General features: G+C 61.7%; 2 protein-coding genes across 10 annotated transcripts; both read left to right on the plus strand.

Annotated features, from left to right (window-relative positions):
* Window positions 1-130: 130 nt before the first annotated feature.
* Window positions 131-3,892, plus strand: MRPL55 (mitochondrial ribosomal protein L55). 3 transcript variants are annotated; one of them, XM_014779806.2, is made up of 4 exons: window positions 131-293; window positions 1,041-1,131; window positions 3,131-3,332; window positions 3,671-3,892. In XM_014779806.2, exons 2-4 carry the CDS (start codon window positions 1,106-1,108, stop codon window positions 3,818-3,820), a joined length of 378 nt encoding a protein of 125 aa, XP_014635292.2. In that variant the 5' UTR covers window positions 131-293; window positions 1,041-1,105; the 3' UTR covers window positions 3,821-3,892. The 3 variants fall into 3 exon arrangements, with proteins under 3 accessions (XP_014635292.2, XP_087286384.1, XP_087286383.1); XM_087430258.1 differs by having other exon boundaries at window positions 147-297; XM_087430257.1 differs by lacking the exon at window positions 131-293 and having other exon boundaries at window positions 2,709-3,332.
* Window positions 3,893-6,242: 2,350 nt separating this feature from the next.
* C4H1orf35 (chromosome 4 C1orf35 homolog) lies at window positions 6,243-8,792 on the plus strand. 7 transcript variants are annotated; one of them, XM_087430251.1, is made up of 8 exons: window positions 6,243-6,406; window positions 6,565-6,715; window positions 6,842-6,887; window positions 6,985-7,067; window positions 7,266-7,338; window positions 7,482-7,585; window positions 8,208-8,348; window positions 8,430-8,656. In XM_087430251.1, the coding sequence occupies exons 1-8, from the start codon at window positions 6,313-6,315 to the stop codon at window positions 8,503-8,505; spliced, it is 768 nt and encodes a 255-aa protein (XP_087286377.1). In that variant the 5' UTR covers window positions 6,243-6,312; the 3' UTR covers window positions 8,506-8,656. The 7 variants fall into 7 exon arrangements, with proteins under 7 accessions (XP_087286377.1, XP_004420614.1, XP_087286381.1 ...); XM_004420557.3 differs by having other exon boundaries at window positions 7,500-7,585; XM_087430255.1 differs by lacking the exons at window positions 6,842-6,887; window positions 6,985-7,067.
* Window positions 8,793-10,656: the final 1,864 nt, after the last annotated feature.

Below are 10,656 nucleotides of genomic sequence, written 5' to 3' on the forward strand. Positions count from 1 at the left end.
GCGCCGGCTGGCTTCCTCCCGCAAGGACGTACGTCAGCGCCGCTCCGATCCCGCCGGCCCCGCCCTTCCCCTGAGGGCATACGCCACGCCGCGCCGGCCTCGCCCCGCCCCTCAGGGCCTACGACAGCGTCGCGCGACGCTGCGCCCACGGATGACGACGCGGCGATGCTACAGGACCACGGGGCGTTGAGTTCGTGGTGACCGTGTGCGCGGCGCCGGCCAGTCTCGCTCCCGCTCGCCCGTGGTGGCCGGGCCGCTGGTCCTCTCGGGCGCTCCGGAGCTCAGTGAGCGTGGTAGGTCGGTGCCGGGAAGGCGCCGTCGCGCGGGCGGCGAGGGCTCCCCCGAGGGAGGGTCGGGCCCCGCCGCCGACCCGGAGGGTGAGAGGGTGGGCCGGCATCCGCGTGGGAGGGACGCAGCGTTTCGTCTTCCGGCCGAGCCGCCTGCTGCGGCGGAGGGAGGCCTGCAGGCGCCCTGCCCCGACAGAGGGGTCCCCGGGCAGGCTTGCCGGTGTCGGCCGGGAGGGCTGGCTTCCCTGGGTGTCAGTGTCCGAGACCTGAGAACCTCCTCCTGTCACCGGGGACAGCGGTACTGACGCTTCCTTCGCAGTCAGCGCCTAGTAAGAGTAGCCTGGGCCTCGGCTCCCCTTGTGTGGTCGTTAGCTGCCTAGATTTCGTGAGAATTGAATGACTTTGTGAACAAAGTAGGAGCCGGTCTCCGCCGTTGGCGGGCGTGTCACCCTTAGAGCGGTTTCCCTGACTCGGTGACCCGCCCCAGTGGGCTCGGGCCTGCCGCAAGTCTCCTGAGTCGGAGTCTGGGGTTAGGGCCTGGGTGTCTGCTGTTCAGAAACCTCCCACAGGTGATTCTAATGCCGTGTCGGGGCTGATAGCCTAACACGTTACTGGGAGGAACCGGCGGTGACGCGGTGACACGCCTGCTGGGGATGTGCTTGGGTGTGTGGCTTTGGTCATGGCTGGGGTTTGATGAGGACCAATTAGATAGAAAGTCTGTGTTTTGAGAAGACGTCTTGTTTTGTTGCCCAGGAGGTCACACACCAGGCCAGTGACTGATCCTGGACGTCCGTGTGCCGCAGGGGCTCTCAGGAGGAATGGCGACCATGGGCAGCCTGCTGGGGTAAGCAGACTTCTGGGCTCTTTGGGGTCGCTGTCATGGGGGCACCCATGGGAATGCTGACTTGGGAGTTTTAGGCTGTGCTGCTTCAGGGAAGCTGCCTGAGTCAGTGTCTGCATTTGGAGAATACAGACAAGTGTGTACGTATAGACGCCGTCACAGGGTGTGGAGGGAAGAACAGAAATGACTTGTACGTAGTGCAAAGACGACGGTGGTGGTGGTGGTCGCCACCTCCTCAGGACCTGCAGCTCAGTGGGCTCTGGATCCCTGGAGAAAGCCACAGCCTTCCTGCTCTTCCCACCATAACTGCCTCCCCATCTGCTCATTCTCCTCACCTCTTGGCTTCCCCAAAATGAGAAGTGCAGTGTGGCCAGGAGAAAGAAGGGGTGCAGACTTCGCCTTGTTTCTGTGGAACCGGGGAGAGGGATGCAGCTCCTAAAGCCACGGTTAGCATGAAGACCGGAAGGGCCTCGTCCTGGGAAAGGTGCACGTGGAACCGCTTTTATGGTGGGAGAGCATCCACCATCTCCCCAGGGACTGGTTTTAGCCCCTTCTGGAAGCCTCCCCAACCCACTGACCCCAGGCTCTCTGGCACTGCTCAGGTGCGGGTTTTTTCTCCCATTTCTGAAGGCAGGGACTGGATTCATTCTGCCAAAATTTATCAGCTAGGGCTCTGGGACTTCAAGCAGTTTTTTGCGCTGAGGCCATCAGAGTCTAGTGGAGGAGATCAGCCCTCAGTCCAAGGTGTGGTTTGGGAAGTGCAGGGGTGGCAGGAACTCCCCCCAAGGCAGGGGCTCTGTGCTCAGGTGGGCTGGCCTGTGGAGGGAGAGGTCCCGAAAGCTGGGTGGGAGCTACTGAGTGACGTGAGCAGCAAGTTTTTAGAATCACCACCCGCAGAGTACAGGAACTCGACTAGAGTGGCAGTGGGGACCAGGCAGGCCATTGGGATGGTCTGGGCTGGACTAGACTGCCCACGTGGTGAGGGGGTGGCGGAGGTGGGGGGGTGGTGTGAGGGGAGGCTTGTGGCAAGTATTCAGGACATCTTCCCACTGTGGGTGTCCAGAAGAACACCGGGAGAACATGGCCACTTCTGGAGTGCCCACCAATTCCAGAAAGTTCTGGCAGTCTTTCAGACGCATTCATTCTCCAACCCGGCCTGTGGCACAGCTTGGGGTGTGAGTCCAATGCATGAAAGCCGGGCTGCAAGGGATTTGGGGGTCACAGGGCAAGGCTGGGACGAGGCTCCAAGTGGGTGAGAGACAGGTGTGGGGTCACACGTCCAGATAGAGCAGTGTGAATGGGGCCTAGCCTTGCCCTTTCCTGTCTCTTTGGAGGACGAGTGTCTGCCACATTCAGAAGCCAAGGGGACTCCAGGTGTCTTGGTCTGCTCAGGCTGTCCCAAGAGAATGCCGCAAACCAGGTGGTTTATTTTCCACAATACTAGAGGCTGGAGATCCCAGCCCAGGGTGCCAGCAGGGTCGGGTTCAGGTGACGGTTGTCTTTCTGGTTCATAGACAGCTGGTTTTTTGTATTTTCACATGTTAGAAAGAACAAGTTCTGGTCTCTCTGTTTTCTTACAGGGGGGCCCCGTACTTATGACCTCATCTAATCCTCATCATCTCCCAAAGCCCCACTCCTGATGGATGCCATCTCATTGGGGCTTACGGCTTTGACATGTGAATTTGGGGGACACAAATGTTCAGCCCATAACACTGGGTCTTTGTTCTCCCAGAAGTCAGCTTCCTTCCCGATGCCTGTATGCAGCACCTGAGCTGCATGGCCAAGCCTCATTAGAGACGGCTGTTGATCTCTGTTCTTAGCCATCTGGGAGCCTTGTGCGCTCACCCCCATGGCCTCTTCCTGGACGTGGTGGAGGACTTGCTCTGACCACATCCTGGCCTGGCCTGGGTTGCCGGTTGCCCCTATAGGAGCTGGCCAGCCTGGGCCACATGGGCACTCTGGTCCCAGCACCAGCCGCTGACCAGCGCGTGTGTGTCTGCAGCCTGCTGCGGCAGTGTGTGGTGATGGGGGCCACCCCCGCGGGCCGCCGCCTGCACATGTCCTCCCGGAGGGCTGACAGCAGCAGAGCCTGGCTCACGCGCGTGCATCGGCAGGCCTATGCACGCCTCTATCCTGTGCTCCTGGTCAAGCAGGACGGCTCCACCATCCACATCCGATACCGGGAGCCTCGACGGATGCTGGTGGTAAGCTTCTCTCCCTAGCGCTCCTTGAGGTGCAGGTCCTAGTGGGCTAGGAACCCCACAGCTGCATGGGGAGGGAGGATGAGCCACGGAGCAGGATTGTTGTGTGAACCAGGATGGGGAGGAGGCGAACCCGGGGCTCACTCCATGCACCGAGATCACACAGCAGCAGGGAGCTGTGGGTTTAAAAAGAACCAAGTCCTGGGAGCATAAGCACCAAAAGGTTCTTAAAGGAGTCAAAGTTCCAGAGGGAGAGAATGCCATAAGCTGCCTAACCCTGACCTGTGCAGTGGAGGAGAACAGGAAGCGTGAGCACATCCCAGTGCCCTCCCTCCCTGCAGATGCCTCTGGACTTGGATGCCCTGTCCCCAGCGGAGAGGCGGGCGAGGTTCCGGAAACAGAAGGCCCAGCTCAGAGAGGAGGAGGAGCAGCCAGAGCTTGCTGATGACTTTGACGTGGAGCGGTACAAGCGGTTTTGGACCAAAAAGTGACCGTGCCTGCAAGCTGCCCAGGCCTGGGACACTGTGGGGGACGTGTCTTTAAATCATGTGTTCATGAAGCCACTTCTGCCTCTCTTTCCTTGTTGTCTGCCCCACCCCCAGCCGTGAGGGGGTTCTCTGCGACTCAGGCAACTAGAATGCTTAGAATTGGGTCAATTTGTGTTTTAGGACGAGGTCCACAGGGCATGTAAGCCATCCACACGGGAGAAATGAGACCGAGGTTATGGGTGCTCCTTCCTGTGTGGGAAGCGCCCACCACCCGAGTTGGCCCCTTGGAGCCTGGAGCCCCCTTGCCCCCAGTGCTGCCCTCAGCCTCGGGGCACGGTGGCTGTGGGAAGTGGGTGGGAGGAGACGGGTACCTGGGATCCAAGGACACCCTGCGAAGCCTGCAGCAGGCCTGCCTGTCCCTCCCTGGGCTACCTCAGCCCTACCTGACACAGCGAGAACAGAGGGGCCAGGGGAAGCGCCCAATCTCTGTGGCTAACTGCCCTTGGTTTGCAGCCCACTGCAGCTGCAGTGAGCCAGGCCTTCCACAGTCCACTAACACTTTTGTGTTCCAGGGGTTGGTTTCACCCTGGCCAGGCTTCCTGCAAGACCCAAGGGGGCAATGCCCGACCTTTGTAAGTGCAGCTGCCCGGGCCCAGGCCTGGGGTTGCTCCTCATCCTGTCCTGGGGCCTCGGGCTCTGGGGTGTTGTGGGACCCTGGCTGTCAGGCTTTTTCTCATAAATCTGAGAGCCCATTGCAGACCACCCCATACGGATGGGGGCCAGCGTTCCAGGCATGACCAGGGAGGCAGGAGCTGGCAGCCTATGGGGGGGTCACTGCATCTGACTGCGGCTGGTGGGGAAAGATGCTGGGCTGAGCACCCACCTCTGGACTCCTGCAGCCCTCACTCGCTGGTCCACTGCGAGCAGCGGCCAGGTGCAGCTGCACCTGTGTCTGTGCCCTCCAGTTGCTGCCCTCTTGCCTGCTCAGGGACGTCTCCCCTGCAGTTCTTGCCTCATTCCCACCTGGAAAGCCTTCTTGGAGCCCCCCCCCCCCCTTTGCTCAGGGTTGGGGCACAGCCATGGGTGCAGGGGCCACTGCGGGCATCTAGCAGTGGGAGAGATGGAGTACAGCAGGGACAGTACGGATTTGTAGCCCAGGGGCAGGGTGGGGTTGGCGATGGGAAATTACTAAGGGGACTCATTTGGATGGGGGGTGGTTCTGGGTAAACCCATGTAAGGGGATTGTTGCTGAAACCAGGCTGGGTGATCATTTGTCCAAGGGGGACGAGGAAGCTGATGAGATACCAAGGGTGAGGATTCTGGGTAAGCTGACAGCAGGGTTCTTGCTGGAAGCCGGGGGAGGCAGAAATGGACCCAGAGCCCAAGGCCTGGTTGGAGGGCTCCGGGGAGCCAGAACAGAGCACTCAAAGAGAATCCCATCTGTGCCAGCTCCTTCTAGGTCGTGGGGGCCTCCTGATGCGACCCCCAGCCCCTCCGAGGCTTCCTCCATCTGCTCTCGTCCCTGGTCACCCCACCCGCTTTAGGGAGTTCAAATGCTGTCTGCGCTGAGGACCCCCAGTGTGCAAATCCCGGCCACTGACGGCACCCTGCTCCTCCCAGCATCTAGTCCTCGTCGAACATCGCAGGGCTGCCTCCCGAGCCTGCCTCGCCCATCCCGGCCGCCATCACGCCGTGCCCCACACCCTCCTGCCACGCCAGGCTCCTTCCTCCCGCTAAGGGACTCGGTGATGAGTCTGCCTGAGCTGGGACCCCGCAGAAGGCACGCCTGTGGCTTTGGACCTGCTGTCCCATGCTGCGGGCCCTTAAGCGGGAGCAGGGGCAAACCTGGAGCACCCACTGTGGACGCCCACCCAGGCGAGGCTGTGCTCTCCGGGCCGCACGTGGAAGCCTTTCCCCACCGAGAGGACTCAGTGGTAGGGCATGACACACGTTGGGAGCCCCAGAGCCCCCAAAATGCAGGCGAGGGAGTCCGAGAAGGCGGGGTCAGAGGAGAGCCGGGCGGACGGCCTGTTCTCACTTCCCTCGCCACTGCCCGGGCAACGCCAAGGCAGCGAGTGTGCGCGTGCTCGGGGCGTGCGGGTGACAGCCGTGCGACACCCTGTCCCGGTCCCTCGGAGACCCTGCCCGGCGTCCCGCGGGCCGCAGCCCTGCCGAGGTTTCCCGGGCCGTTATCGCCGGGACGCGCCGGGTCCTCGGTGACGGCAGCGAGGAACCGGGCGACACCGCCCTTCTTGGCACCGCCCGGGCACCCACATGCTTGACTTCCCACAACAGCCGTCCCGCCGGCGAGGCGCTCGGCTCCCGCTTCCGCATCTCTGCGCGTGGTCCGGGGCCGGGGCGGGGCAGTACGCAGGCGCGCAGGGCTGGCGCGGGCGTGACGTCACGGCGCGCGACGCGGGAGCGGGAACGGGCGCTGCCGGGGGCGGAGAAGCCCGGGGACCGGGAGCCCTGAGGGTGGCGGGCGGCTCCGCACCATGTTCGGCTCCAGCCGGGGCGGCGTGCGCGGCGGGCAGGACCAGTTCAGCTGGGAGGATGTGAAGACCGACAAGCAAAGGGAGAACTACCTGGGTGAGCGAGGCGCGGGGCCGTGGGGGCGGGGACGCGGGGGCTGTGGGCGCCGGGACTCCGGGGTCGTGGGCGCGGGGGCCGTGGGCGCGCGGGTGGGGGGCGCGGGGCCTAGGGGCGCGCCGACCCGCGGGCCGAGTCCTCGGCGCTCCGTCCCGCAGGCAACTCGCTGATGGCCCCGGTGGGCCGCTGGCAGAAGGGCCGCGACCTCACCTGGTACGCCAAGGGCCGGGCGGACGGCGCGGGGCTGAGCCGGGAGCAGGAGCTGGCTGCCGTGAGGCAGGCGGAGCAGGAGGCGCTCATGGCGGCGCTGTGAGTGCGCCCGGGGTGAGGGGGGACCTCGGGCGGGCGGCTAGGGAGGGTGGTTGCGGGGCCATGGGGGGGCGGGGGCCGAGGTGAGGCCCACCGCTCCCTGAAGCTCGCGCGCGGCCCCCGCAGAGGCTACAGGAACGTGAGGAAGCAGCCCACGGGCCTGAGTAAGGAGGTGAGGGTTGGGTCCTCTGGGAGACGGTGCGGGAGGGGGTGGGGCTGACCCCGCGCTGCTTCTAGTCCTGCCGCCCGCGCTCCCTCACTCCCCACAGGACTTTGTCGAGGTCTGTAAGCGGGAAGGAGGTGACCCCGAGGAGAAGGGAGTGGACCGGCTCTTAGGCCTGGGAAGCTCCAGGTGCGGGGCCAGGGGTCCTCTGGGGCCCCAGGAAGCGCAGCGGAGGCCTGTGGGTCTCACCGTTGCGGGTGGCGGGGTGTGTGTGTGTGTTTCACCCTGGGGTCGTTCTCACTTTGGGGGGCGGATGTCTCACTCTGGGTGCATTCTCACCGTGAGGGGGTCTCACCTTGGGGGCGGGTCTCACTCGTGTCCCTGTAGTGGCTCTGCAGGCCGAGTGGCACTGTCCCGAGAAGACAAGGAGGCTGCTAAGCTGGGGCTGTCCGTGTTCACGGTAATCACCCCCAAACACCCGCGATCCCGGAGGGGATCTGGGTCCTTCTTGTTGAGGGTAGGGGGCGGCCTCCCGGCTTCCTGGCTCTGAAAACCGGGGCTGGTTCTCCGCGGTCGGCATCTCAGTGCCTTGCACACCCCCAGAGTGGCTTCCCTCGGCAGCACCACCGCGTGGAGAGCAGTGGGCCAGGGGCCTCCCCGGCCTCGGCCCGGAAGAAACCTCGATCAGAGGAGAAGACGGAGCCGGGGTAAGGACCTCCCTGGGGAACAGAATGCAGGGTTCTCTCTGCACTTGGCTGCCTCTTCTGTCAGTGAGGTACCTAGCTCTGGTCTCTTTTTCCTTCTGGAGAGCCCCTTCGGGTCGGGAGTTGGGAATGGTTCCATGACTGTCCTCCAGCACACAGCAGGGGTCAGGCAGCCACACTGTGTGAGAGCTGCCAGGGCAGCAAGGCAGAGGGCCATGGAGGAGGGCAGCCAGACAGGGGACGTTGTAGTCAGGCCTCATGGGCCCACCACCGCCTCCTGCTGTTCTGTCGGCCGCAGGAGCTGCATGCGGTGCAGGGCGGGGCTCACTGCCTGGCTGGGAGGGTGTGGGCAAGCTCCGTGGGAGGGAGGGCTGGAAGGGGCCGTGAGACCATTGGGTTGGTGCTGCTGGGCAGAACCCTCTGCCATGACGGGATGCCCGTATCTGCACCGCCCATCACGGCAGCCATTGGCGCAGGTCATACTGAGGAGCTTCACATACTGACCTGAGTGACATAAGCACACGTGGTCAGTGGCTGTCCTGAAGACTGACATGAAGCTCTGGGCCCTGCCCCCCCGGTGAGCTCCAAAGGCGCAGTGGCTCCCGGCACTCTGTACTCCCCACAGCCCCGAGAGCCACAGAAAGAGGAGGAAAGAGAAGAAGAAGAAGAAAAAGAAGGAAAAGAAGAAGCACAAGAAAGAGAAAAGGAGAAAAGAAGAGCAACGCAGAGCGGAGGCGGCCTCCTCGCCACCCCCAACTCCCACCCGGTAGGCAAAGCTCTGCCTCGGTGGGCGGGCAGGGTGGGGCAGGCGGCCCTCAGACCTGTGGGCGTCACCTCGTCTCCCCAGGCCCCGGCACCGCAGGCATGACTCCGACTCTTCCTCACCGTGCTGCAAGAGGCGGCGACGGCAAGACGGTGACTGAGGCCCAGCGGCTGGGGCCCTGCCCCACCACGCTGCTCTGTGGGCCCTGCCCAGAGGCCCACCCTCAGCGAAGCTTCCCGGCCCAGGAGCTGGAGGGCTGGCATGCAGGGGCCCTGCTGGGAGCTGAGAGGGGCCCAGACCCAGCAGGGGAGGACGTGCCTGCCTGGGAGGTCCAGCTGTCCAAGACCCCTGAGATGCTTAGTTGTAGCTAAACACAGCTACATTTCTATTTTTCTTTCTGTTGACTTACTCTTTGTACTTAAATAAACTTATTTTAAGGAGAAAGCATCTTGTATTTAAGGGAAGGTCATTGTCATGTGTCACAGTAGAAGGCGGTGTGAAAACGTGGAGATTGTCTTGGGTTCCAGTGAGACATCTGATGCCCCCATTGGGAGGGGGAACTGTCCTGGTGGTTGGCATCCCGGACCTCATGTGGGCCTGGCCCTGAAAGTGACTTCAGGCACACTGGGAGCCCTGGGTCATCATGTGTGGCCAGCAGGGAGGTCATAGGAGCCAGAAGGTACCCAGCTGCAGGTGGGCGAGCACGGAGAGAGGAGTGGATGGCTAGGCTGGGCCTTTAGATCATGGTGGGGGGTGGACTTGTACCCGGAACGACCCTTGTCCCCACAAGGCCACCAAGGGACCTCCTGCCCACTGTCCCACAGCTCTGCCATCTGCCTGCTGAATTCATTCTGCTTCTCCCCGGCAGGGCCGGGCGAGCCCCCTCCACCTGGTCTCCTGTTTGTTTGCTCTGCCAGGAGGCATCCGTGTGGTCCCTCACAGTCCTGTCCACACAAGAAATGAAAACTGAATCTTACAGCTGAATTGGAGTAAAAACAAAGCCCAGGCTAGATTCGTTATTACTAAGTATATTCCTTTTTTGCTTCTGATTTTAAAAGAAATGAAAACACAGAAGACATCTCTGTCTTAAGCATCCTGGCACTGGTCTTCAACTTGTTAATGGAGGCAAGTTGCCTTGGGCAGGGCTGGCCTGGGCCTGGGCCAGGGCAGGGGGACGCCTCCTTGGGGAAGGAGAGACCTGAACCTTGGCCCTGCCTGTGATGGCCACGCCACCTAGGAGCAGGGGCACCCAGAAGGGCCCCAGGTCAGAGGGACGGCTTTCAAGGACTGGGAGGGGGCCAAGAGCAGAGGGGGCGCTGTGATCCTGCAATTTGTAAGTAATATGTATTTGTTCATTCAGGCGACCAAAACATGTCTCATCAACATGTGGTCTTTGTCCAGTTTTTGGCTCACAGCTCCCAAAACCCTTGGAATTTCTTGTGTTTGTTAAGGAAGGTGACTGTTGAACCCCATCCAAGGGTGGGGGCTGGTTGCCAGGAGAACCAGTCACGTGATCAGAGAATTGGAACTTTCAGTCCCACCCTGAGTTCTCGGGGCTTGAGGTTTAATCAGTTGTCAATGGCCAATGACTCAGTCAATTATGACTGTAATGAAGCCTCCAGAAAACCCAAAAAGATGGCTACTTGGTCCTCTTTTTCAGAGGGCTTCTAAGTTGGTGAACACATGGAGGTGCTGGCAGAGTGGTGTGCCTGGAGAGGGCATGGAAGCTGGGCGCCCTTTCCCCAGACCTGCCCTATGCGTCTCTTCTATCCAGTTGTTTGTGTATATCTTTTACCATATCCTTTAGTAAACTGGTAGTGTTTCTCAGTTCTGTGAGCTGCTCTAGCAAATTAACTGAACCCAAAGGGGAGTTGTGTGAATCTCCGATTTATAGGCAGTCACTCAGAAGCACAAGAGACAACCTGGACTTGTGACTGGCGTCCTGAGTCGGAGGGTGGTCTTGTGGAACTGAGCCCTTTACTGGTGTGATCTGATTCTATCAAACAGGTGGGTAGTGTCAGAATTGAGTTGCATTCTCAGACACCCTGCTGATGTCCAACAACTGGTTGTTGGTGTGTTGAAGCCCCCCAGCCCCTCCCCACGTATACCGGAATTGAGTCTAGGAACTCTTTGCAGGCGCAAAGCACCCAGCAGGGGACAGGGCCAGCACTGCACTAAAGGCTCCTGAGGCAGTGACATGGAGCTCAGCCACGGGTTCCTGCCCTTTCTGGGCACAGGTGTCTGGGCTGGAGGTGTCACAGCGAGAGGGTGGACACATGGATGTGAGGAAGGGCGGGGGGGCCTCCACACA

The sequence above is a fragment of the Ceratotherium simum genome, chromosome 4 (genome assembly GCF_057802395.1).
Source record: "Ceratotherium simum simum isolate JZ-2026a chromosome 4, ASM5780239v1, whole genome shotgun sequence".
NCBI classification, from domain to species: Eukaryota; Metazoa; Chordata; class Mammalia; order Perissodactyla; family Rhinocerotidae; genus Ceratotherium; species Ceratotherium simum.

Bases quoted from the DNA above. Each gene is read 5' to 3' on its own strand.
- MRPL55 (XM_087430257.1), top strand. From the start codon at position 3,078: ATGGGCACTCTGGTCCCAGCACCAGCCGCTGACCAGCGCGTGTGTGTC. The intron at 3,333-3,670 runs GTAAGCTTCTCT...CCCTCCCTGCAG, and splicing joins AGCCTCGACGGATGCTGGTG to ATGCCTCTGGACTTGGATGC.
- C4H1orf35 (XM_087430251.1), top strand. From the start codon at position 6,313: ATGTTCGGCTCCAGCCGGGGCGGCGTGCGCGGCGGGCAGGACCAGTTC. The intron at 6,888-6,984 runs GTGAGGGTTGGG...CACTCCCCACAG, and splicing joins CCACGGGCCTGAGTAAGGAG to GACTTTGTCGAGGTCTGTAA. The intron at 7,068-7,265 runs GTGCGGGGCCAG...GTGTCCCTGTAG, and splicing joins TTAGGCCTGGGAAGCTCCAG to TGGCTCTGCAGGCCGAGTGG.